Source organism: Columba livia, chromosome Z (assembly GCF_036013475.1).
Source record: "Columba livia isolate bColLiv1 breed racing homer chromosome Z, bColLiv1.pat.W.v2, whole genome shotgun sequence".
Lineage (NCBI taxonomy): Eukaryota > Metazoa > Chordata > Aves > Columbiformes > Columbidae > Columba > Columba livia.
This window is the reverse complement of record NC_088642.1, coordinates 26,429,784-26,454,568: the sequence shown is the minus strand read 5'-3', so window position 1 is coordinate 26,454,568 and position 24,785 is coordinate 26,429,784. Positions and strand designations below refer to the sequence as shown.

General features: G+C 41.2%; 1 protein-coding gene across 14 annotated transcripts in view; it reads left to right on the top strand.

Moving 5' to 3' along the window:
- ARL15 (ADP ribosylation factor like GTPase 15) overlaps positions 1–24,785 on the top strand; it is a 234,539-nt gene that overhangs the window by 153,750 nt on the left and 56,004 nt on the right. For 10 of the 14 annotated variants that reach the window (XM_065045202.1, XM_065045195.1, XM_065045197.1 and 7 more), the window contains one exon: positions 10,297–10,575. The exons of the other annotated variants lie outside the window; for them this stretch is intronic. In XM_065045202.1, coding sequence (XP_064901274.1) covers positions 10,297–10,479 — 183 coding nt within the window. In that variant the 3' untranslated portion in view covers positions 10,480–10,575. Of the gene's footprint in view, positions 1–10,296; positions 10,576–24,785 lie in introns of those variants that run through there. 14 annotated transcript variants of the gene reach the window in all.

Below are 24,785 nucleotides of genomic sequence, written 5' to 3'. Positions count from 1 at the left end.
AACAACAAAAAGTTGAACCATGTTTGCAGTGATTTAGAAAGCAATCTCATGTTCAGCCTATGTGCAAAAGGGCCTGTAACTTCTCAAAAGTGCTTAAATAAATAAAAAAAAGGCCATGATCTTAAGACTGGCCTCACGAAAACTGTCAAATGTGTTTTGAATGAATGATTTTAATGGTTGGTTTGCCATGTATTTTTATGTCATTGAAACAGAACTCTCTTGTGGTGCACCGGACATTTTAGAGTGGTTTATCTGTTCTCTTGGCTAGCACTGCTACTCTGCATTGAGCCAGTGGGACTCTTCACCACTCCACTGAAGTTTTCTAACCACTGAAATGCAACATAACACAAAACCTAACCAAAGATCCATAGCTTACCCTATGTACTTCTTGAAATGGAGAATCCAGTTCCTCTGTGCCTTGTCTGAGGGCCATGTTCTTTTTGGTTGGTTGGTTTTGTTCTTTTCCCTTCTCCTTCTGTTGGTTCTATGGCGCTGCAAGTTCATACCCTGCTCCCTGACTGCTGCTTCATACAACTTGCCAGTTATGCAGCTAGAGACATGGAGTAGCCATTTGTTACTTGGCTGGTATCTCCTTCATCTTTTCCTTCCAGATGATATGTTTTCCTCTTGTGTTTTCACTCCTAATATGTTTGTGTAGCACTTACCAAAACAGACCCGAACAATGTAATGGGTGTTGTGTATCAATGGTAATCAAAGCTGTAGTGCTTAAACCACTTTGCAAAGATTTGTGTTTCCTCAGTATTCTGAGTTGTATTTGGAAACTATTAGGTCTGTCCGTAGGAAAGAGATCATTCTGAGTCTGAACAGTTTTTCTTATTCCAGACTGAAAAAATCCCAAAAAAGCAAGTTTTTTATTGAGTGGTTTAAATAGTTCTGGGAAATTACAATCTAGATTTTTTCTTTTTATATATTCAAACTTTGCTGTGAAATCATCTGAAAGATACTGTTACCACAATGCTAACTAAACATGTAATGCAATAGTCCTCAGACAAATGCTGAGTTTTACAGGCAGGTTTGTATTTTTATCATGTCTCTACCAGGATACAGGTTTCAGTCGGGGTTTAAGGGGGGAGGGGTGTTCTTGTGATGTGTAGTATGCATGTTTTGCTGAAATCATTTGCAAATAACCGCATATGTTAGCTATTGGTGTCCTTGCTTAATAGGCAAGTTTAAAATAACTGCTTATACTTATGTGCTTCTGATTCTTTCTTTTGCAAAACAGATGAACCTCTGTATTCCAAGAATTGTTCCAAATCATACTTTCTGGCAATGCTTTTACTTTTAGTCATTGTATGAATTAAAATATGCTTTCCAGCTCTTGCCTAAGTTGTCAGAAAAAAAGTCTCTATGGAATTAACATGCATACAGTTTTTGCAGTTTCTTTTTTTTTTAAACCAATGTTAAATTTGCTTGAGCAACATCTCTTGTTTTGACTAGTGGAATATCTAAAAATACACTACTGTATTGACTGAACTAATTACATTTCAGTTCTAGCCACTACCATCTGGATCTCTCTCTTTCTGGTTACATTTCGCTGCACAGATTGCACACGAGTGATTAGCACCATGAGCGAGTTGCCCAAATTTTGTTCTGGGTGTTAGCAGCAGCTCTTCAGAGCCACACACAAGTTGTTTTGCCCTTCATCCTCCTCTGTGCATACTGCATTTCAGTCAGAGGTCTGCAGGTGAGCAGGGGTGTGCAAAAAGTGGAGAGGGTCCAATGGCAAGCTGCCAGGGTGGCCAGGGGCCACCTTCTTACCAAGAGAGTCTCTAAGGGAGCTGGGCTTCTCTAATCTGGCAAAGAGAAAGCTAAAACACAATTGGAATAATTCGTTGCTTGAGCAGCAGTTAGAAAGATAACTAAATCAAACTCTTTTCAGTAGAGCCAGATGATGTGACCTAAGGAGTAAGAGCCAGAAGTTGTGGCTTGGATGGCTCAGGCTGTACATCAGGAGGGAAGTCTCTGCCAGGAGAGCATGGCTGCACTGGGACAGAAGGGTTGTGGACTCTCTCTTCAGAGGCTTTCAGAAATCGCAGAAGGAAAGCAACAGCTGGCCTGCCTAGTGATGGTGTTTGTCCAGGCTCCTGCAGATTATGCTAAGTGAGCTCCAGAGGTCCTGTTTCTCCTTAGTGGGGTTCCCTGGCACCTCTGAGCAGAACCTGGCTAGCATCTGTGATTCCTACCAATGAATTATAAGCGAAATTTTCTGCTCAAGGCAGGTGCTCTGCCAGGCCACATGTTTCAGCCTAGCTAAAAAGGCATTACATAACTGAAACTTTCTCTGACAACCTTTACAACACATGCATCACTTAAATTGAGAATTATATGCCAGGCTGAAGTATATAGCAGATACCTGAGTGGTATAGCTTAGCTGTGACAAACTGCAGGCCAAGGTGAACGCTGCCTGAGGGAAGCCTAGCTGAAACTGTCGAGTTCAGGTTGAAGGTCCTCCTGAGCTTACGTGAAAAGTTCTCTTCCACAGGTGTACATTGGGCAGGAGTGCTCGCATGAAGTCTTAGGGTAACCTTTCACAATACTTTTTCCTTTTTCTCTATTATTTCTACTGTTACTAAGGTCATTTTTACCCAGTCCTTTCTGTCTCAGTGATGTAACATACAGCGTTTTGCCATTAGCAGAATGCCTCAGTGGATAGCTTGTGGATGAAACACTGAAACTAGGAAGTGGGATGGCATGACTGTGTCCCCATCTATGAGAAGCAAAGGGCTTTTATTTAGGTGCCTAATAAAGAATTAGCTAGCGTTGCCTCCAAAAAGTCTATAGAAAGCTTTCTAAACATAGGATGTGTTTAAATTGTACCATCCCAAGTCACAGGATTTGCTGTAGAAAGTTCAGAAAGCTGCAAAAGCAGTATTTTGAGATCCAGTATCTTGGAAACCACCAGTGTTAGCAAAAATGATGACGTGCTCCCAAGCAAGTTGTAGAAAAAGGACTGATCCTGTGGCCTTGCTCTCTGTCTTTTTTATGATGCAAACTAGTTCCTTCAAAGAGACCTCAGCCTACAAGCTTTAGACAGCCACCTTTCCTGCTCTTAACTCTTGTTCTTTTAAGTCACCTGATTTTAGAGACTAACATGTCCAGAATGAATGGTGGTAAATCTAATGCTGCATGCCAGCTCTGCTTTTACATACATCAATTTGACTCTAATACTAGTTGAGTAGAGTTACTACCTGAAGATGTGTTGCAAGTAGATTTCATGACCAGAATAGGCAGCATTTGAGTTACTAAACTTTATATTGTAAAAGTGTAAACTTAGTCCAATTTGTTCAATATTCAACCATACTGACTCTTTCATTCATATGTTCATGTGATACAGATAATAAAGGGTATTTTTTTCTTTTTTTTTTTTTTTTTGTGAACCACACAATAATTTAAGAAAAAGCACATTTTAGGGAAGACTGTCAACAGCAAATAAGGTATGAAGCAGTGCGGTTTAGCTGAAAGCTATGTACTACAGTGAGGTTTGAAAAATTCTCAAACAATTCAAGTGATGCAGGGGTTGAAAAGGTTGGTGGAGAAAGTTTCAGTTACATACTGGATTTAATGAGCCACCTCGATTTGTTTGTTTGTTTTTTGGTTTTGATTTTAATTTTTCACCCCAGCCCTGTTCTTGGCCACTATTTCCTCTTTCCCAAACTGCAAATCTGGTAGCCATACTAACACTGCTGTTGGAGCTGGAGGGTGGAGATATCTTCACTGTACACAGAACCACTGAAATTCTGCATCCTTTGGTCTACTCTCCTCTCTTTTTGGAGCGAGATGTTTGTTCTAGAGTGGCTCCAGGATCTGTTTTACACTGCAGCCACACGACATTGTCCTGCAGGAGGGGTGGGAGCTTCTTCCAGTCACTGTTGCAGAAACTGGCAAGTGGGTCACCTCCTGAGATGTGAAAATTTGAGCTAGTTCTGCTTCCACATTGCCAGCTGTTTTCTGTTCCGTTATACTACCCAACTGTTTGCCAGTCGGTAGTACAACATCTAATAACATTTTCCCCTCCAATTATTTTCCTTGGGCTTAAAAAGTAACACTACAATGTTATTTTTTCTTAATTTGTATAGGTCTGTTTTCTGTGGTTAGTCATTGGGCCAAAGCAGCTTCTCTTCAAGAGGGATCAAAACCAGTTTGTCAGTGATAGGATGAGGTTTATGACCTGCTCCATGGGGCATAATTAAACTTGGAATTCAGTCACTTTTTGCAGAATAACTTTGACACATCTGGTTTAAACAGTTTAGTGCAGTGAGGAGATAAATAGAAGTTTCTTTACACAGTAGATTAGTTTCAGATGAGGTATAGGTTTCCCTGAAATTCAGATTCACATAAAAATGGGAACACCAGTGGGACAACCACCCAAGAAAACTGTGTATTCATCCACTGAATAGGTGAAAATAAATGATAAGCCTGCAGCACAAAAAAAAAAAAAAAAAAAAAGAAAAAAAGAGAGGGGGGAAAAAAAAAATAAAGGCCAGGACTGAATTCTTTTACAAAATCCCTATTCTTTCCTTGCTTTCTTTGCCAGAGCACCTCTGATCCAGTTTTATTCCATATTCCCCCTCAGTATGTTCATGTTTTTACAGATATAGCACATTTTATGACACCCACTAAAGTTATCTGCTGTGAAATTCAATTGTTTAAATACTTTGTCCTTTTGTTACCCTTTTCTAATGGATTGCCAATACACATTGCTTTCTCATCAGATGCTGTTTGTCCCTTTAGTAGACTTCGCTGTTCTGTAAAATGGTGATGAACACACAATACGGCTTATAGGTGCTGAAGTACAGAGTAGTTGTTTCAGCACTTTGTTCTTAAATAGAAAAAAATACAGTCCACTTCTGTTTAATATTCACTAGGCTATCCTGGTGTTTAAGGCATGTTGCTGCTAGATACGTCTCTGAATATTCAGGGATATTATCACTGCATACATTTTAGCAAAACATTTTTACTAATTTTCAAAGACATTTAAGATATAGGGGAGAGGTATTCTAATATATGTGTAAATTAAGGCAGCACTTGTGAAGGCCTGATAAAGTTTTAAAAAGAACAGAGTTTATTTGCATTTGAAGGTAGGAAACCCGGTCTGAATGGCCGACTTCTGGGAGTTAGCGGACTGGTGTAAATAAAGGATGGTGCATCATCATGCAGATTATTTCTTATGTAAATTATTTCTGATTCACATTTCACTAGTTAATCAACGTTCTGTTTTATGTTTTCTCAAAGTAGACTAGTTGAGGATCTGAGATATCTGATATTTAGGCAGTCTGTTGTAAAAATCTTTGAAAAAACCAAAGAAATGTCTCACTTTTTGCACAGACTACAGTAATACAGTAGTTCTTGACCAGTCTGTGTGGGGATGTTGAAATTATATGAAATACATTGAATGCATACAAGTATTTTAAAATTTAGCTGTAAGTACGTACAGTAGAAGTCACTGTAGGTGGTCTCAGTAAAGCCATTTCAGATGTGGAAAAGGGGTAGTGTTTTCATTCCCTTGTGTTATATGTACATTATCATGGTTCAAGTTAAACTATTTCCAAAATAATTAGAACATGAGGAAGTTGGTTACCAGCACAGTTAGTTCAACCCACCTCCTGCTATAAACCTTTTACTCTCTAGAGAGGACACATCTTGTTTAAAAAAAAAAAAAAGAAAGTCAGAAAAAGAAAAAAAAAATAGAAAAGTAGAAATGTGTTGTTCTGTCATGTAATTAAGTAACTGACATCTTTTTATGATAACACATTTGGGTGGTCTGTTCTTGAAACACTTGATTTGTTAGGAAAGATTACCGTTTCCGCAAGTAATCTCTAAATCCTAAATATTTTGAAAAAAAAATTGTGGTATTGCATCAGTGCATTACTTACCAGTTAAACGCTCTAAACTGCTGTTGCTTGGCATTGGAGAGGGCTTCCAGGTTTTTTCCTATCTGCAAGAACTTCTGTAAATTATGATATTGCTTGGCAGAGCATAAAGAATAATGCTAGAAAACAGATGATTTAAGAGAAAATAAATGGAAATACTTGAATCACGTTTTTCTTTTCCTTAGAAAAACAAATCTCTTAGTTTACAAAACCTAGAAAGTTTGAAATTGCCTTCAGCTGCTATGTTTGTTTAGGTGTGATGACCCTTTTGTATCCTCGTTATAGTTTCCTCTCAATCAGCACAATTCTGATTGTCCCCACTGGACACTGCAGATTTAGAGGCTCGCTTGCTGCAATGAACCTCAATGCTTTTGAGGTTAAGCATGCTGCCACTGAGTCTAAGATCACTTTAACTGCCAGTGGTTATGAGCTGTTGAGTTTTTCAGATTAAAAGAAAACCAGCTTGAATGTATTTCTATATTATGCTAACGTACATAAATACTAATATATTGAATTATGTTCTTGTAACCAAAGCAATCTATCCAAAAACAATTTCTGTGGACTCAGATGACTGTCATGTTACTCCTTCTGTGCACAATTGTTTAAAATTTAGGTACCAGCTAATGCACTTGGTGCTTCCTATAGTTTGTAATCAGTGAAGGGTCAATCCTAAAATGTTTCTGTGATGCAGTTGTTGAAAACACTCTATGATGATATTTCCCAAGCCTGAGTTGCAACACTGTCGCTTTACTTTTCTAAATTCATGAACATCTGTTGAATCAATTTTTGCAAAAAAAAACCACACTCAGGAAAACCCGACTGGCCTTATAAAAAACCAAACAAAAACAAACAAATAAACAACACCACAGAAGCAAATTGTACTTACATGCTTAAAGATTTTAAAGATCAACACTCTTCTCAGTTTATTTTCCAGGTTGTTACCCTGCTATTAAGTTACAGGTGTTGTTATTTAAAAAACAAAACAACAAAACAAAAAAAGGCATTAGTGTTCAAATATTCTGATGCTTGAGTAATTAGAAAGTTTAGGACACTGTTAGATTTCCTTCTTTAGGACATTCAGGAATCATTATGCTATGATCCCTGTATTCCAAACAAGGGCACGGGAGGGATGTGTAGCTGGAGCCCTTTGCTCCATTTTAGTCTGTGCAGGCTGCTGTAGCCACAGCCAAGCTACGTGGCGTGAGTAGTTGAATGATGTGGCTGCATCCACCAGACGGGGATGTGGTCACTCACACACGAGGCCTGGGCTTGCACAGTGGGTATGACCTGACAAAAGCGCTTAGAAAGCTGTGGAGTGATTATGTATTTTGTTTGCAGGTGGGAGCTCTGCTCCAGAGAGGAGTCTCTCTAGGGAAAGAGCAAAATCCTCGCTGTCAGGGCTCAGAGGCATGCTGATGCCTCCTGCTCATGCTCAAGTTTCTGCTGGCTGTCTAGACAGTTCCCATTCAGTAACTCCGCTTTTGTTTCTTGTGATGCTCTGTGTCTGCAAAGACCAAGCTCATCTCTGACAAGAACATTCTCTGTGGCTTGATTAAGTCAAACTGATCAAAAACTGTAGAGGCAGGTTTTCCCTAATAAGGTTTGTCTCAAGTCCTTAGTTATATGCTGTCAGCAAGTTGTTCGTAATTCTTGAAGATAGGAATAAAGTTTTTTATTTAAATAGGAAGATCAGACTGCACAGCTTCTGCTGTTCTGCAATAATTTTCTCTGTTCTGAGGGGAAAAGATGCCAGTGCTGGAAACTCTCTAACTGTTTTATTTCTCTAGCCAGTAAAACTTCAGTGTGTTAACTGTGTATACGTCTACCATTGTAGAGCCTTATTTATGATGACTATTTAAAACAAAAACAAAACAAAACAAAAATAAAACCCACAAAACAAACCAACCAACCAAACAGACTCCAAAACAAAAAATAACCTCACACCAAATACCCCACACAATATGAATGATTCCTGGCAGATATCGGTGGAAGCTGGCAATAAAGTAGATACCAGCAGCTAAAGAGTCTATCATTCTGTATTTGAGATAGGAGAAAATGGAGAAGTATTGATGCCTTATAATACAAAGTTTTGCTTTAACCACTACAGACTCTTAACATCATTTTTCCAAAATCCCGGAATCATAAGACTTCTGATATGGATGTTGATCATCCTACCCTTAGGGATGGTACTATTAATTTTCCTTTAAAAGTTAATTTTTTTTACAATAGCAGATCTTCATAGCTTTGTTTCCTGGTACCAAGAAAAGAAATTGTGTTTGTTGTATCAAAGATGGGATATCTTTCTTATTGTCTTCAGACTGAAAATATAATTGCAATGACCAAAGTGAAAATGGAGCAAAGTCAGGTTTTGTGTGGAACAGCCCTAACCAGTTTCAGAAATTATGCCACAAAACATTGATCCTGGCCCTGAGCTGCCATGACATACGCAGCAGTGTCAGTGTTCCTTACTATTTTCTGAGCAAAGTAAAATGCGCTGGTGTAATCTGCTGATGAAAATGGTTTAAACAAACATTTTCTTTGAGCTGCACTACTTCATCTTGCTCAAGTGAATGTGGGGGTGGGGAATGACAGTAGAAACATCTGCAGCATGGTAACTTTATGTACTGCTACAGATGTTAAGCAAGAAGATATCTGATTCCCCTTGGATCCATAAATGTCTGAGATTTGAAGAAGGAAGGCACTTGTACCTACATCAAGTGCTGTGTGAGAGCTGGGATGTGCCACATTCAAGCATTACAACCGTACATCCTTGAAATATTCTGTTGATCTTGCTGTAATATGTTGATCTATGTTAAATAAAATCACTTGTACAAATATAAAATCTCTGATCCTGTTTTCGATCATTAGTGGTAATTTTCCTTTTTTGTAATTTTGAAGGGAATGGTATTACTATTTTCAGTATATTTTAATTAATTCATATGTTTTAATCATAATTCATGTAATTATACCTGAAATGCTCGAAATACGGTTTGGGGTGTTTTTGTGTGTGTGTGTGGTTTTTGCTTGTTTGGTTGGTTTTGTTTTTGTTTTGTTTGTGTGGTTTGTTTTGGTTTTTAGCTATACACTAGGGTTTGCTGCGATTATGTAACTAAGCCAATTTTTGAAACTTAAGTCAGTCTCCTCTTTGGGTCACTTACATTAGTACTGCATAGAAATAACATTTGGATCAGATGATTTTCAGGTTGTCATAGAAATGTCTACATGTGAACAGATGCGGAACAACACTGTGCCCCGTATCTTTGAACAGTACGGGCAGTATTTCTTCCTAAGTGGGCAGTGGCAAGGTTTTGTGGCACACTGAGCTGGAGCAGTAGCCACTTTGGAGCCCTGAACACACAAAATAACGCGTAACAGAGACTTGCAACTCTGCTCTGTGAAGTTTAGTCTTTTTATTTTCACTGGGCACTTCTTTGACTCTGTCAGAGTTGCTTCCACTGCCTGAGCAAGGACTGGAGCCGTCCAGTTGAGCTCTGCTCAGGTTATGGATGTGTGAGTGCGGTGGGGGCATCTGTTAGATATAGGGCCTGCAGAGATGCTTTTGGGGGAGGGTGTTCACCAGTAACTGGAAATATATTGCAGCTGTAATGTCATGCTCTCCCTCCCTCTTATGACTTTTCAAAATGAAATAGTGAACAGAGGAGGAAACAGGGCCTCTCGTGCCCTTAGACCAGAAGGGCTTCAAGCCTATGAGCTCACTGGCACATTGCTCTGAAATTGGTTTGAGTCCTGCAACGTGCAGCACCTGGGTTAATCGGCAAAGAGGCAAATGTATCGAACAGGCGAGTAGTAATGGATTTCCCCATAACTCAAATGAAATGCGGTTTTATTTACTCAGTTGTGTCTTAGCTGGTGGCAGTAAGTGCAGTTCTGTGACCTGCTCCTCTTTGTTTCAAAGACAGAGAACTCTTAAGGCTTTGTCAGGTAGTCCAGTGGATGTTTTCCTGTGTTCAAAAATCGTGGAAAAATTACTTTTATTTGGGGGAAATATGTTGTGATCAATTATAAAACTCCAACTGTGGACTAGTGCCTGGATACTGTTAAACACCATATATGAAACAGCGCTGTGCTGTCTCTCTTAAGGATCATATGTATACCAAGGCATGCAGCAAAGGATTAAACAGACATGCAAGTAAATCTCTGCCATAAAAAAGATATTGTGTTATATTGTATATGACCTGTAGCCCAAGACACTTTTATGAACTGCTTATCCACTGCCATCCCAACCTTACTCCCCTGTCTGGTACCAGCACTCGTTATAAATCATCAGTGTTTTTCTCGTAATATCTTCCTGCCCTAGTTGCATTCTGTTTTTTTATAATCCTAAATATTAAGAAAAAGATTTTTTTAAAAAAACTTTTTTCTTTTTCCTGGGTGTTGCCTTTAGGTTGCGCTTCATCCAAGTGATTACCCTGATTTCAAGGCTAGTCAGGGTAAGAGAACTGCTGCAAGAACCATCTGTCTGGACTTACTAAATGACCGAGAGGGTGTCTGTCTGGGTGATCTGCATTTAAATTGTATCATCTTATCCTCATTATCTTTTTGTGCGATTGTCTGGGGATTTTTCTGAAGGATTCCTTTAGCATAAATCACAATGTATGATTTCTGATACCTCATTTTTGTCTGTGTGGCTTAAACCACAAATATATTAAATTTGGTCCTTAGAGTCCTCTTGGGTCATTCTTTTTTGTGCCTTTATGAATTAAATCCCTTTCTCCCTCTCCCCATTTTTTTTCATCCCCGGATTATTTGTCCACAGGAAAGAGCTGATGTCTGAAACTTACAGAGGGGGGTGTTTTGCCCACACTTTCAGCATGTATTTGTGTTAACATATTAATGTGTTTTTTCTCAAATAATCTAACGATAGTGGCATTTTTAATCAGTTTTGAAGGACCATTCTGAAACAGCCTGTGAAATTTGAAAAATACTCCAAAATAGCCTGTCTGACTAGGTCTGAAATACTCATTAACAAACATCCATAAATTCATAATTGCAGACTGGCTTCCTTGTTTACCATTTTTCTTTCATAACGACAATGAGACATGACAGCTAGTCCCAGGGGATTACTGCACTTCTCGGCTGGTTGATGTCACTCTGCCTGTAGACCCGTGTCTTGCAGAGCAACCAAAGGCCTCACTGATCTCCCACAAACATGCTACCTGTCACGTGGTGTTGTCTTAAAACAGACCCATCTGATTACTGAAATGGAGAAATATTTGTGCATAAAGGTTTAAACTAATCTAAAAAGACTGCCTATGCTTCTATAATAGAAGAACATAGGAAAAACATTTCAATATTAAATATCATTTGTGGATCTGCATTTCTTTTTTTTTATGTTGGGTAAAAAACAAACTAACAAAACCCACCGAACTCTGCCTTTCAAATGGATAGAGGTTTTCTACTCTACCAGAAGTCTTTTCATTGCATGTTTGTTACTTGATTTCTACTCAAATTTAAAGTTCTGGTGCTCAATCAGTAATTTTTCAAGGTGCAGGCAAAACCCAGTGCTGGATTTTCTCAAATCTAGCTGGTTTTCTGTAGAATTTGGTCTAAATTTCCTGTCTTGGTAAATACAATTACTTTTTTGGCCTTTATATTAACATGCTTTTGTACTTTTATTACGTTTATTAAGTAAATGCTGGGTTTTGTGTTATAAATTCTTTGGACTGATCTGGATGTCCCCAGATACTTCTCAGTTGGCTGCTATGTTCTGGATTCTGGACTGAATTTTAAACTGGTGTTTGGATCCGCTCACTGTGCCGCTTAAACTCTAATTGTCATTTTTGGACTAAAAGAGTAAGCAGAATTTTTCCCTGAAGGTTTGGATGTGTTCATCATTCAGCCTTAAAACTGTTAAGCTTGCAAACAATTTGAACTTGATTACTCTTCTGCAGATTGTGTCCTCCAAACAAAATTAATAGCAAAAATGCTTTTGAATTTTTCTGGGAATAGAACTGGGCTCTTAGAACCTTGTTCAGTTGAAAGGCTGAGGGAGCTGGGTCTCTTTAGTTTGGAGAAGAGGAGACTGAAGGGTGACCTTATTAATGTTTACAAATATGTAAAGGGTGAGTGTCACGAGGATGGAGCCAGGCTCTTCTCGGTGACAGCCAATGGTAAGACAAGGGGTAATGAGTGCAAACTGGAACACAGGAGGTTCCACTTAAATATGAGAAGAAACTTCTCAGTGAGGGTAAGAGAGCACTGGAGCAGGCTGCCCAGGGATGTTGTGGAGACATTCAAAACCCGCCTGGACACATTCCTATGTAACCTCATCTAGATGTTCATGCTCCAGCGGGGTGATTGGACTAGATGACCTTTAAAGTCCCTTCCAATCCCTAACATTCTGTGATTCTGTGTGTCTATCCATCCAAAATTTTCTCAGAATTGGTGTTGCCAATATATTCGCAATGGTACTTCAGCCTTTGGTCCACATGGCCGGTTCCTCCACCAGTATGGCTCTATCAGCGAAGAGCAGGTTCAGCTGCCTGTGAGGGTCCCAGCTGCCAGGAACCCTGCATGCGGTGGCACAAACCCCCCAGCAGCCCTGCTTGGGAGGCGCAGCTGGAGGCTTCCCATGCTAGAAGGGGATCACAATTTCTGGTGTACAAAGCTGGTTTCAGCTTGATCAGTGATTTGATGAACTCTTATTACTTGCCCAACTCCGAAAGTGTGTGCGTCCTGCTCTGGCACACTGAGAGTTGACAAGTTTCTTGCTCTGAGAATCGTGAAATTGTGAGTCCTTGTGTATTAATCCCTCCTAATGCGTTTGATCTTGGTTCTGCTTGCCGTCTTCACGTCACAGCCTCTTTTGCTCTCTGTATCTCCCATCAGGCTGGACGTGGTTGTTTGGGTGTTGGTTTAATTTCCTTGTCAGCCATGTTGTTGCAGAAGGCTGTGATAGCTGTGCAGCTGGCGGAGGTGTGTAGGACCCCCAGAAGCCCTGTGTTTGGCGACCCTACTGGGGCACGATGCCTCATGCCAACCCCTGAGCGCCCATCGCATCCCTCCATGCCTCATGATTGGTTGGGTACACCAGGCATATCCCTTCTTGCAGAGGCCTGTCTGTCACAGCCCCTGTCAATCAAAGAATGTTTGCAAATTCTGCATGATCCTTCCACAAGTTCCTGGTATATACTTCCCTCGCCTCATGCCCCAATATTAAATGCTGGATTACTTAAATAGAAGTAAAAAACCTCAAACATCACCATTGGCACAAGAAGTAGTAACTTGGACTAATTTCCAGTTATTTATTGTTGATTTTAGTGATTAGTAAGTAATTAATAATTAGAAAGATGATGCACACTAGTCATCTCGGTTTGACGCCTCACAAATTTCAGCCTCCTTTTTTAAAGGAAGACAGCAACCTTTGTCTGGAAAAGTGATACTGTGAGCTATTCAGGCCCCATCTTTAATTACATGAAGCTGGCTTCTTACACAAGATGTAATTGCAGAAAGACACAAAATATCCCCATAATTGCCAGTTTCATAAAGTACTTGAAAATTATGAGAGGGAGCATATTGCAAATCTCTAAAAATAAGTAGTCTGTAAAGTCATAATCATTATAAAACAGATTTACTTGTGAAGACAGTATTACACATGTGAAGGGTAGTCTGTCACTTACAATGTGTAGTACATATGTGACTTGAAAAATGCAAGCCAGTAAGAGCTGTATTAATGACAAATTTCATTTCTGTTCTGTCATTTTAATGGATGCAAAATTACAAAAATTAGGAAGGAATGGAGAATATATTTAAAAATTTAATTATGAAAACATTTTTTAGAAGAAAACCTAGTTTTTGAAAACATGAGCCTATTGTATTTTCTGAAAACAAAGCAGAAGAATCCCTTTCATCAACAGGTAATCTCTCATTTCGACCACCTCACCAGTTTTTGTTATACATTTTCCTTTCTTTTTTTTCTTTTTTTCTTTTTTTTTTTTACTTTAGCTTCTAGTGCTGGCTATATTGGAACACAACTAAAATACTATCATTTTGCAGATAATGTTCTTAACTTCTTGGCATATGTTCGTTCTTTCAAACCCCTCAGGATAATACACAGCTCCACAAAAACATGAGTCAAATACATTACAAATTTCCCTCAGAGAATCAACATCTTTTCCAGCTGTTTGGATAGTCTGTCTAAAACCTGACCAGACCTCTCATCTCCCAGTGTTGTTTTGGGCTTTTATTTTTTGCCTTTGATATGTTCAATGTTATAATTTCTAAACTGAGCCAATAATTGCAATCTCTTTGGTTTTCTTTACAATTCTTACACTGGACAATAAAATGATCTATTATCCAGAGAAGTCTGCATTGTTTTCAACTATTTCTATTCACTAGTGCAATTTCTCACCCTTGTCAACAAACGCCATTTTTAAAATCATCCCTAGGCAGTTTCATATATTATTTATGGATTAAAATCTCTCCCAACCATATTCCTAAATAGGCTTCTACTTGTTTTGGTTGGTTTTAGATAGCTGCACAACAATTACGGAGGCCATATAAAACTCTTGGTAGATGTTGTGTTTTAAATACAGTTTTGGCAGCTGGGTAAGTTATTTTTTTAGGAGAAAAAAAAAAAGGGAATGCACTTGTGATCATTCCAGTTAGTTCCTTGTGTACTTTGTCTGGCAAAGTAGTATAAAAGTATAAATCTTGTTGTAACAGCTTTAAAGATTAGCAGGTTACCTAGTAAGCAGCCTAAGGTGGGAATTAGGCCTCAGAAGTTTTCTGTCTCAATTAGCAAAAATAAGCTTATCCCACAGCCTGTCTACCCAGGGCCATTTATTTTATTCTAACCTTTAATAAGCCTTCACAGACTATGGAGAAAGAGAATTTTGTTAAGAGAATAGAGAGCTGGACAAGTTAATATCTGTGAGCAATACAGTCTCCTGCTTTGTTTTTCATTTGTTGCCTGCATAAGAGGTTATAACCACAGAATGTCCTGAGTTGGAAGGGACCCAGAAGGATCATTGAGTCCAACTCCTGTCCCTGCGTATGACAACCCCAAAATTCACACCATGTGTCTGAGGGCGTTGTCCAGTCTCTCCTTGAACATGGTCAGACTTGGGGCTGTGACACTTCCCTGGGGAGCCTGTTCCAGTGCTCCACCACCCTATGGGTGAAGAACCTTTTCCTAATGTCCAACCTAAACCTCCCCTGGCACATCTTCCTGCCATTCCCTTGGGTTCTGTTGTTGGTCACCAGAGAGAAGAGATCAGCGCCTACCCCTCCTCTTCCCTTGTGAGGAAGCTGCAGCTGCCATGAGGTCTCCACTCAGTCTCCTCCAGGCTGGACAAACCCAGTGACTTTAGCCACTCCCTCATACGGCTTCCTCTCCAAACCCTTCACCAACTTCATAGCACTCTTCTGGACACTCTCTGGTAGCTTTATATCCCTTTTATTCTGTGGCACCCAGACCTGGACAAAGTGCTCCAGGTGAGGCCGCACCAGTGCAGAGCAGAGCAGGACAATCACCTCCCTCTCCTGCGTGGAAATGCTGTGCTGGATTCACCCAGGACATGGTTGCCCTCTTGGCTGCCAAGAACACTGTTGGCTCATGTTCAACTTGCTGTCTAACCAGAACCCCCAGATCCCTCTCCGCATGGCTGCTTTCCAGCATCTTGTTCCCCAGTCTGTATGTACAGCCCGGGTTGCCGTGTCCCAGGTGCAAACCTTGCCCAACCCTGGAAACTCTTAGCAGTCCTACTAGTGGTGGGTGTCCGCAGGTACATGCCAGTGGGCTTCAGCCTTCTTCTTCCCTCCTCCTCTGTGTCTCTGGACAGTGGCCCTCTTCTGCACCCGGGAAGGAGGAGCCTGCCCTGCACTGACAGCTCCTCTCTGCTCACTGTGTTTGCCTCCTTGCCCCAAACATCCACTGCCCCTGCTGCACGTTACCAGCCATGGCATAACCCATGTGGTTGTTGACCACCCCTATTCTGTCTGTAGCCTTGAAAAAAATTAAAAAAAAAAAAAAGCTTACTACTGATGTTGAAGCTAGCCCAGATCATTCTGACTAAACTAAGTAAGCAAACGATTACTCACGCAGTTATGCCAGCAGATTGTGGGGAGAAGAAACCTCTGGCATGCAGGGGGAAGGAGCTGACACGCGGTGATGACAGCTGGGTTATGGAATCAGTCATCTTCTCACGGAGCTCAGCCATGGGCAGCCGCTGCCCCACGTGCATTGGCTGCCTCCTGCATCGCCGGCCCCACGTGCGCTCGCCGGCTGGGGAGGATGCTCCACCGGTGCTGCCTTCAACCACAGTTCCCCGTGCTCGGAAGTTCAGCAGCTTCCTAGTTTTGACCGTTGTCTTTCAGAGATGTTTAAAGAGTTCGCCATTGCGTGCTCACCTCAAAAAGAAAGAAAAAAACAAACCTCCTAAACACAACAAAAAACACTTCTACAGAAAAAAAGTCTGTGTCGAGGGTTAAGATTGCGGGGTGACAATAAAACCCTGGCAGATGTATTGCTAACCCCCTCTCCCCCCCACTTCCCCCTTTCTCCTGCCTCCCTCTTCCCCCCTTCCCACTCAGGACAGGTGATCGGGAGGGAAAGAAGGACAGAGAGAAGAGAGTTGGAAAAATTAACAATGTTTTACTAACGCTACTAATAAGAATAGAGAAAATAATACAAAATATACAAAACCAATCTTGAAAGTCTCAGCAACTGCAGAGCCAGCACCTGAAGTCCCGGATTAGACTCTGCAGCCAATCGGAGCTGGATTCAGTCTGTCACTAGGCCTCAGTTTGCGGGGACGACTAGCAAGGTCCTCTCCTAATGTCGGCCATAAAGAAAAGGGAAAAAGGGATGAGATCCTCGTGATCTCCCACTTTTATATAAAGTATTCACGTGAATGGGATGTTATACACAGTTGGTCAGTTTCTTGGTCACTTGTTTCTCATCGCCCCTCTCGCGAGATGTCCATCCATGCTTATTAATAAGTTTGCATTCCATTGCTATGTTTACCAAAACATGTGTCTGGTTCTCCAGGAAAATGCAGTTAATATGAAGGCTTTAGCTGACAGGCAAATTCACTAAAAGAGAAACTTGTTTTTAGCAAAACCAGGACATTCCACCCCTTATAATATGCCATTCACTGAATGCTTAAACCTTATCAATACAATCTATCAATACAATCTAATTAATCACTACTACTATATATATATATATATACACATATGTACATATATACACAGGAGTAATTAATCAGTGGACCATCCTTTAAAGGGTTCATTAAGTTCATTTTGTCACGACAGTCTCCCAGGGCAGGAAAAATGGTACAAGTGCATCTCATGACCACTGTTTTTGGGTTAAAGACATCAACTTCGAAGAAGTTGTCAGGCGCCACTCGAAGAAGCTAGCACTGGTTTCATCATCACTGTTTTGATCTGAAAAACACTTATTAAAAACTGTTAGCATGGCAATTCACATAATGCAGTTCAGTATTGAATATTTTCACCTAAACTCAAATCCCCTTGAGGTACACACCGAACTTCTCCATCCTTAAGCATCACCCACCAGGTGCTGCCAGGTCCCTGGGCAAAAACAATCCCACGAATGGGCTTGCCTTTGCCTGAGGCAGGAGTAACCCAGACTGCCTTTCCTAACATGTTTTTCATGTGTACTACAGGGACTTTATCTCCTTCTACAGTCCGTAGAATTTCTGATTGGGCAGGCCCGGCTCGATTGGTTGATCCCCTGGTGTTGACCAACCAAGCGGCTTTTGCTAAATGTGAATCCCAGTTTTTAAAGGTTCCACCACCAAGTGCCTTTAGTGTAGTTTTTAGCAAACCATTGTACCTTTCAATTTTCCCAGAGGCTGGTGCATGATATGGAATATGATATACCCACTCAATACCATGTTCTTTGGCCCAATTGTCTATAATACTGTTTTTGAAATGAGTACCATTGTCTGATTCAGTTCTTTCTGGCATACCGTGTCGCCAAAGGACTTGCTTTTCCAGGCCCAAGATAGTATTTCGGGCTGTAGCATGAGGTACAGCATATGTTTCCAACCATCCAGTGGTTGCTTCCACCATTGTAAGTACATAATGCTTACCTTGACGTGTTTGTGGAAGTGTAATATAATCAATCTGCCAAGCTTCTCCATACTTATACTTTAACCATCGCCCCTCATACCATACAGGCTTTAACCGTTTTGCTTGTTTGATTTCAGCGCAAGTCTCACATTCATGAATAACCTGTGAAATAGTGTCCATAGTTAAATCCACCCCTCGATCGCGAGCCCATATATATGTCGCATCTTTACCTTGATGCCCTGAAGCATCATGGGCCCACCGAGCTACGAAAAGTTCACCTTTATGTTGCCAATCCAAGTCCACCTCAGCTACTTGAATCTTAGCAGCTTGATCCGCTTGTTGGTTGTTTAGATGTTCCTTGGTGGCTCGACTTTTAGGCACATGAGCATCTACATGCCGAACTTTCACAGGCAGGCTCTCTAGCTGAGCAGCAATGTCTTGCCACAGTGTGGCAGCCCAAATGGGTTTACCTCTGTGCTGCCAGTTGCTTTTCTTCCATTGCTGTAGCCCCACAAGGCATTTGCTACCATCCATGAGTCAGTATAGAGATAAAGTATTGGCCACTTCTCTCGTTCAGCAATGTCCAAAGCCAGCTGGATGGCTTTTACTTCTGCAAATTGACTAGATTCACCTTGTCCTTCAGTGACTTCTGTAACTTGTCGTGTGGGACTCCACACAGCAGCTTTCCACCTTCGCTGTTTTCCTACAAGACGACAGGATCCATCTGTGAACAGTGCATACTGCTTATCAGTCTCTGAAAGAGTATTATACGGTGGTGCTTCTTCAGCACGTTTTACTTCCTCCTCATCTGGAGACATCCCAAAGTCTTTGCTTTCTGGCCAGTCTGTAATCACTTCTAAGATCCCTGGGCGACTGGGATTTCCAATTCGAGCTCGTTGCGTGATCAGTGCAATTCATTTACTCCACGTAACTTCGGTTGCATGATGTGGAGAGGGAACCGTCCCTTTGAACATCCAGCTCAGCACCGGCAGTCGAGGTGCCAGGAGAAGCTGTGCTTCAGTACCGATCACTTCTGAAGCAGCTCGAACTCCTTCGTATGCTGCTAGTATCTCTTTTTCAGTTGGAGTATAGTTGGCCTCAGATCCTTTGTATCCTCGACTCCAAAAACCTAAGGGTCAACATCAGGTTTCTCCTGGTGCTTTCTGCCAGAGGCTCCAGGTAAGTCCATTATCTCCGGCTGCAGTGTAGAGCACATTTTTAACATCTAGTCCAGTCCGAACTGGTCCAAGGGCCACTGCATGAGTTATCTCACGCTTAATTTGTTCAAAGGCTTGTCGTTGTTCAGGGCCCCACTCAAATTGGTTCTTTTTACGAGTTACTCGATAGAGGGGGCTCACAATCTGGCTGTAGTCAGGAATATGCATTCTCCAAAAACCTACAACGCCCAAGAAAGTCTGTGTCTCCTTTTTATTAGTAGGTGGAGACATTGCTGCAATTTTGTTGATCACATCCATTGGGATCTGACAACGGCCATCTTGCCATTTTATTCCTAAAAACTGTATCTCTCGTGCAGGTCCCTTAACCTTGCTTCGTTTTATGGCAAAACCAGCATCCAAAAGAATCTGAATTATTCTCTCACCTTTCTCGAAGACTTCTTTCGCTGTGTCACCTGATACGATGATGTCATCAATATATTGCAAGTGTTCTGGAGCTTTACCTTGCTCCAGCGTGGTCTGGATCAGTCCATGGCAGATGGTAGGACTGTGTTTCCACCCCTGGGGCAAGCAATTCCACGTGTACTGGATGCCTCTCCCGGTGAAAGCAAACTGCGGCCTGCACTCTGCTGCTACAGGAATAGAGAAAAATGCATTAGCAATGTCAATTGTAGCATACCACTTAGCTGCCTTTGACTCCAGTTCAAATTGCAGTTCTAGCATGTCAGGCACAGCAGCACTCAGTGGTGGCATAACTTCATTCAGGCCACGATAGTCTACAGTTAGTCTCCACTCGTCACTAGACTTACACACTGGCCAGATTGGGCTGTTAAAAGGTGAGCGAGTCTTACTGATCACACCCTGGCTTTCCAATTGACGGATCAGCTTCTGGATCGGAATCAAAGAGTCTCAGTTGGTGCGATATTGCCGGCGATGCACCGTGGTGGTAGCAATTGGCACCTGCTGAACGTCAACCATCAGCAGTCCTACAACAGAAGGGTCATCTGAAAGACCAGGCAAACCAAACAGCTGTTCAATTTTCTCAGTGTCCACAGCTGCTATACCAAATGCCCACCTATACCCTTTTGGGTCCTTAAAATACCCTCTTCTGAGGTAGTCTATGCCAAGGATGCATGGAGCATCTGGACCAGTCACAATGGGATGCTTTTGCCAGTTTTTTCCAGTTAGGCTCATTTCAGCCTCTACAACAGTCAGTTCCTGGGATCCCCCAGTCACTCCTACAATATTGGTGGATTGCATTCCTTTATAATTAGAAGGAATTATCGTGCATTGAGCACCAGTGTCCACTAAAGCTTTGTACTCCTGGGGGTGTGTTGTACCAGGCCATCGTATTTGTACAGTCCAATAAACTCTGTTATCCCTTTCCTCCACCTGGTTGGAGGCAGGGTACCTCTGATTTCTGTTTTGCACAGTCTCTGGGTGTGAATTAGAGGTTCCTTCAAGAGCATCAGAATCTCTTCTGCTCCTTTTGTAAACTGGAGCAGCCACCTTCCTAGGAGTTTTTCCTTTTATCTCACGTACTTGTTCCTGAAGTTCTGAGGTAGGTCTTCCATGCCACTTATTCATGTTTTCTCCCTGCTCATGTAGGAAGAACCACAGTGAACCTCTTTTTGTGGGCTGCCTCTGTCCTCTCTCTCGAGACTGGAAACGCCTTTTCCTAATAGCTGAAACATAGGTTTGTGCAGGTCGTTTATGGTATGTGTCTTCTCTGAGTTCTTTGATTTCTTGCAACAGCTTTTCAAACCGGTCATCAGATTTTTCACACAGTTTCTCTACAGCAGAGACACAAGCCCGTAGAGAACCAGCAAGGCTGTCCTCAAAGTTCCAGAGCTGCTCAATCACTTCAGTAATATCTTGTACACCTCTAGCTGACCAGACCATTCCTGCCAATGACTTAGCATATGCAGGGTGTGCGCTTTGTACAAATCTGCGCCACAGAGGTCGTGTACAATTGATTCTGTCTGGGTCTGTCCCCTCTTGGTTGTCTGGTCCAAAATAGATGATCTCTCGCACAGCTAATTCTCTCAGGAACTGAATACCTCTCTCCATAGTATTCCATTTCCCTAACTTGGATATACAATCTTCCTTGTAGGGAAATCTTACTTTCATAGCTGCCAGGAGTCAGGTCCAGAGAGTTAGTGGCATTAGACTCTCTTGAAATTGCCCTATCAATGGTGGAATCTCTTGACAGAGATCCCAGCTGCCTGGCTTCACCACCTTCCAATTCAATTGTTTCTGCCCCGTTGTCCCAGCATGGGAGCAGCCAGGTTAAAATATTCTCGCCTTCGTGACCACTAAAGTCTTTTCGCAGATCTCTCAGCTCACCTGGAGAAAAGAACCGAGTGGTGGTCACTTCATCTCCTCCCTGTCCTGATGATGCCCCTTGGGTTGATGTTGGCCCTGTGCCATCATCTGCTGCACGGGTAGTCTTTCTAGTGACTTTCTTACAACCAGCAACTGATGCTGATATGGGTTCACCATCATTTGATTAATTTCCAGAGTCAGAATGACTGTCACAGTGATTGCTGTGGTTACAGCAGCAACACTGACCAGTGTGTGAAGAAGGGGGGGCTGCCTTGTTAGCCTTTGAGGCTGGAGAAGTAATGTTATCTGCAGCGACCTTGGCAGAGGAACTCTGCGGAGGAGCTGTAGCTTCAGCCTGCGAAGCCGCCGTTGTGGGGGCAGTGGCTGCAGCGGCAGCTTTCGCTGTTTTGCTCTTTCTCGAGTGGCTCGGAGTGCTTTTTGCTAAAGCTTCCGAAGATGCACCGCAAATCTCAGGACAACAAAGAGACGCAAACATCCTGTTGAACGCCATTTCTCTTAACAGAAGCACAAACAGACACACATTCAGCAAACCTGATAACACCATCACAGTTCTATCAAAACTCCAAGGATATTCAAAGCTCTCTAAAACATTTGCGAACTGTCCTAGCGAAAAAACGAAAGTATTATTAGTCAGCCTTTCTAAAGATTGGCTTGACCAATTAGCAAGCACAGAGCCGTACTACTCTTTAATCTCTCCTGGAGGCTTTTCAAGGTAAAGCAGAAGCGAGTAGAAATTCATTAGCAGCTGCAGTATCATGAAATAAACCAGTGACAAACCACACAGTATCATCATGACCATTGTCCAGTTCCTTGTTGTTATATAATGAATACTTCGATTTAAAAAGAAGGCCCAACACAGATATGGAATCAATGAGCACAATGTAGAAAATAACTGGTACAACTTATGCCATAACATCTTTAAATCAGTGTAATTCACTTTGCCTTAATACAACTAAATAATATCCAAAGCAAACAGACGTGTGAGTATCACAACTCTATGAGTTGGCACCGTGCCAAGAAAACTGAAAGGTACGTCAGAGCAGTAGAAAAGCCAAAAATCTTCAAATTTACCCCTTTCTCTTGCCCCACATTGGGTGCCAATTATCTGTCGAGGGTTAAGATTGCAGGGTGACAATAAAACCCTAGCAGATGTATTGTTAACCCCCTCTCCCCCCCACTTCCCCCTTTCTCCTGCCTCCCTCTCCCCCGCTTCCCACTCAGGACAGGTGATCGGGAGAGAAAGAGGAACAGAGAGAAGAGAGTTGGAAAAATTAACAATGTTTTACTAATGCTACTAATAAGAATAGAGAAAATAATACAAAATATACAAAACCAATCTTGAAAGTCTCAGCAACTGCAGAGCCGGCACCCGAAGTCCCGGATTAGACTCTGCAGCCAACCGGAGCTGGATTCAGTCTGTCACTAGGCCTCAGTTCGCAGGGATGACTAGCGAGGTCCTCTCCTAATGTCGGCCATAAGGAAAAAGGAAAAAAGGGATGAGATCCTTGTGATCTCCCACTTTTATATGAAGTATTCACGTGAATGGAATGTTATACACAGTTGGTCAGTTTCTTGGTCACTTGTTTCTCGTCGCCCCTCTCGCGAGATGTCCATCCATGCTTATCAGGAAGTTTGCATTCCATTGCTATGTTTACCAAAACGTGTGTCTGGTTCTCCAGGAAAATGCAGTTATATGAAGGCTTTAGCTGACAGGCAAATTCACTAAAAGAGAAACTTGTTTTTAGCAAAACCAGGACAGTCTGGCAGACTGTAATGAATTTTTTCCCTCACCACCCTTGCACACACATAATCGCATGCACTTGCTTTTTCATTGTCTATAGGCAACTCAGCAAAACTTAGGAGTGAGTCCAAGAACCACCCACATGACCTTCTGTAGTGCCCGTGTTCTCTGAGATGTCCTATATACATCATATTTTAAACATGCTGCACATCGAACTTCATGTGTGTGTGTGTGTATAGTTTGAGTTGGAGACATGAAATAAAAGGTCATTTTCTGAAGGAAAAGCTGATTTGGGGAGAGCTTTTTGCATTGATAGGAAGTCCGAGATGAGCACAGTCAGCAGGCCTGAACACAGTAAATGTTAATTCTTCTCCTAAAATGTTACATGCAGATATCCTCATGACACTGTTTGCCTGTATGCAGAATTATGTGTGGATCTGATATAATGGGTGTGTGTTTCTAAAATGTAATTTATAATGGGTTTTGCATGCAGTGAAAATTTGAATCTCTGTGTCAATCAAGACACCCTAGATTATGCCAGGGACTACTCTGTGAATTTAGGAGGTTTAATAAAATTTTATTTAGTGTTATTCATGTGGGGATTAAAGCTTAACTATTATTTATGGTATTCTTTAAGAGCAGACTTAGCTTTGTGGTGTTTCAAACAAGTACAAAAATCCTTAGGGCCCAACATCCTCCAGTGAAGGAACTATTTGGTTAAGCTGAAGAGGTCGTAGTATTGACCTGTTGGTAAGAAAGCAAGCACTTGCTATTCGATCAGACTTTGAACTTGAAAAAAATACTGTGTTGAGTGTTTTATAGAATAGGTATTCTCTGGCTGTTAGGGCTGTGAATGACTATTTGATAAAGGCTTTAGTATTTGCAACTCTGGTTGTGGGAACTTTATTTTGTGAATCTAGCTGATTTACTGGGACATAAGTTAATATTAATCTTGCTCATTATAAAGACTGCATTTAGCTTCTGGCAGTGTGCAGAAGTCATTGTCACGTGTTTCTAATTTGTGAAAATCAAAGCTTTTAAGATAAACATAGAAAGAAAAAACTCTGGACACATCATTAACAGGAAAGTAGTTGAAGTTCTGCCATAAACACTTATGAAAAACTATATAATACTGTTTGGCCCCATATAATTTCCTGAATAATTCAGATCCTTGAATAAGTAATAGTAGTTTTATCATATTCTGTGACAGACCATGCTTGTTGTGTAAACATAGTTACTAAAGATACTAGGGCAGATGTGTTTAATACTATAAATTGATCTTACTTGAGAAAATAAGTGACTGAAGTCCTTTTGAGTACTTTCTAATACACCTAATCCTTGTGCCAAAAGTACGTAACTTATCTGAATCTTTGGACTTTATTAATCCTTTTGTCTTGAGTATGCATTTCTGAGCTGTCTTAAGTTGCAAGCTGCTTGCTTTAGAAAATCAGCCCATAAACTTTTCTTAACATAAGATTGAGTCTCATTTCCAGTGCAGAAGAACAATAATGCTAAGTGAGCGTCGATCAAGTTGCTAAACACATGAGGTGGTACATTTCTTATGACATTTTG